This window comes from Cyprinodon variegatus, unplaced genomic scaffold (genome assembly GCF_000732505.1).
Source record: "Cyprinodon variegatus isolate N-32 unplaced genomic scaffold, C_variegatus-1.0 Scaffold45, whole genome shotgun sequence".
Lineage (NCBI taxonomy): Eukaryota > Metazoa > Chordata > Actinopteri > Cyprinodontiformes > Cyprinodontidae > Cyprinodon > Cyprinodon variegatus.
The window spans coordinates 1581563-1584351 of NW_015150498.1; the positions used below are offsets into that span (position 1 = coordinate 1581563).

At 31.8% G+C, this 2789-nt stretch overlaps 1 protein-coding gene across 1 annotated transcript in view; it reads right to left on the reverse strand.

Moving 5' to 3' along the window:
* Positions 1-2183: 2183 nt before the first annotated feature.
* LOC107081964 (metal transporter CNNM1-like) overlaps positions 2184-2789 on the reverse strand; it is a 50177-nt gene continuing 49571 nt past the window's right edge. Inside the window, exon 10 of the mRNA XM_015370352.1 lies at positions 2184-2478. Coding sequence (XP_015225838.1) covers positions 2399-2478 — 80 coding nt within the window. The 3' untranslated portion in view covers positions 2184-2398. The remainder of the gene's footprint in view (positions 2479-2789) is intronic.

Genomic DNA, 2789 nt, shown 5'->3' on the forward strand with positions numbered 1-2789 from the left:
AGATATCAAAAAAGTACTCCAGAGTGTTGTTCAGCATGGGGGTGAGTAGAAAATGAAGGCTAATCATGTTTTGGGTGTACTATTCCTTTAATGTCCCTATCTGGCTCTCTGGTAGTTCAGCATTCCTACCAGCAGGTGGCTCCTCATCTGTTTATGTCAGCTCATTGCCCCAGAGCTGAAATTCTATTTAGGCTTAAAAGCACTATTATAAACATCATTAGGACGGATGCTTGTGTATGTGATCTTATTTTTTCAGTACCAATTATTTATTTATTTTTTATGCAGGCATATAATGTGGCTATGCACCTTTAAGATATCTTTTGCAATGAGGAAGTGGGACTTTGTTTGAGTCTGGGAAGCAACGGTTTTCAAATCTGGAAGGTTCTTATTAATGGATTTTCAATTTGTTATAAGTCAGATTCTAGGCCACTCCAGGGATTTGCATTTATTTTCCTGAAATCAATAAATTGTAAAACATTTAAACATTTTTTAAAACAATTTTTATGTATATAAGTCTATCAGTGAGGTTTTATTATGATATCAATAGCTTGTATTGTTGTTACACTGCATGTGTGTTCTCCTGTAACACTCTGTGTGCCTTTATCTGCTTTCAGTTTTCCTTTGTAGCAATTTGAAATCTTATTTTTTATTTTTTACAAATGTAAAGCGCTTTATAAATAAAGTGCATTATTATTATTACTTGTTTCATATATTCATATATATTTATCAAGAATACTGCAGCATATTTGTCCATCCTCTCCCAGTTCTAGACTATATTTTGGATGATTGTGTTTAAACTGTTCTCCCTCAAAAATGAGGTAAAATCTCCATGTTTGGATGATCTTTGGCTTCGACTCTCATAGCAATTTGATGTTTTTGAAAATTTGTAGAAATGTCTAAATGTTAAAATGACCTGTCCGTAATTATGTACACTACATTCAGTTATTTGCACACTGTCTTGGTTCTTTAACATGTTTTTTTTTCAGTATTTGGACTCCTTTTAAAGAAACTTTAAGGGAGCACCTGTACATGGCCGATCTGTGTTAAAATTATGTTCTTTCCACTTCAGGATAAATGGAACATCCTGGAGTTTAAAGATGCATCGGTAACCATTACAGCTTTCATGTTTCCAACATTAGGATTATTTTCTAACAGGATAGTTGAAGCAAATCTGTCCAAGTTTTCTGATTTAAATGGATTATTAGAAATGCTTTTTCATAAAAAAAAAATAATAGAAATCTGCATTTTTAGACTTATAATAATAATAATAATAAATCAAATAAAATAATAAATCACCCAAGCCGAATTTTTGGTTTCCTCTTTGAGAACTGCTCAGTTTGTGAATTAATTAAAATGATCAATTGAATAATGTTTTAGATTAAATGTATAAAACATTTCCCTGCAAAATTTATTATGTTTATCTACTTTATCTGCAATCTCATTACACTGTCGTAAGCTGTATGCAACAAAATTTCGTTTTGTATACCCTCTGTGTGTACAAAACGACAATAAAGCTTGTTTCAGTCGTGTTTCATTTCTGAACGCAAATGTTTCATTTCAAAATCATAGATTTCTATTTAACTTGTGAATAAAATGACCAATAGATCATCCAAAATGTGTTTTGATTTTTTGTTAATACATTTCGATCTTTATAATTTGGCATTTGGAAATGAAATTTGGTCACTTTTTTCTGGGACATTTTAAAAATAAATTTACTATCATTTACATTTTTTTCAGTTTATGCAGTCTGGGTTTTGGTTGTTTTATTTTTCTCTATATTTATAAGTCAATAAATTCTGCTTTATTTTGAAAATGAAGAAGCATATTTATTGATCAATTTTAATTAGAAAATTGGGACACATTTGCTTGGATTCTTTTTCCTTTTGGAAAAGTGTCTTTGTTTTACCCAATCACAGCCAGATGTTTAATTTCAGCCATGGAAAACTCTTTTTTAAGCCATAATTTAATATCAAACTGACTGATATTGATTTGCAGCAGTATTTTTCAATATACCGGTATATATTTTTTGTAGCATCCCTCTTCAATACACATATATTTCGATTCCCCTGTAGTTGTGGCGGACTTTTGGTCTAAATTTCATCTCAACTGAAACAGAAATATTTGACTAAAAAAGATGTATGAGAGCTATTTGTGAAAAATGTAGAGCAGAAAAGATGAGAAGCTATATCATTTTAATGATTGTTTCTAATTCACAACCTGAAGTCCAAAATGATGGTTTTCACCACCTCTTACAACACATGATAGTTTTACTTTAAAGTCCCAACAGTGCAGGTGAGTGGAGAGTGATTTCAGATAAAACTCTGATAGTGGTAGTCTTTACAAACTGCTTAAGTAACCATCAGATGATGGAGTCTTCTGCTCTGTTTCACAGACACTGCTAGGTTTTCACCAGTGGCTGCTCTGAAATGTCCTCTGGGCTCCTGTCTCCTTCGCGCGACTTTTTCCGTTTCTTGTGACCTGAGAGAACAAGACATAAAAAGAAAAACGTTGTTATTATTATCAAAATATCAAGAGAAAGTTTAGAAAATTTATAATGTGATGTTTTCTCATATTAACCTAATTTCTAGAGTTGATTATGTTTAATTTAAAGCAGCAAAGTTTCTTCATCAGCCTCAGAAACAATATATCAAGCTATAATGTGGGGGTCCTACAGGGCTCATATTTTGGCTCATATTTGTTTCCACCTGGCCCCATGATGAGAAGAGATGATATTTCTTCACCACAAAAAAAGTAGTTAGATGTGAAAAGTCATTTAGACACTGATTTCA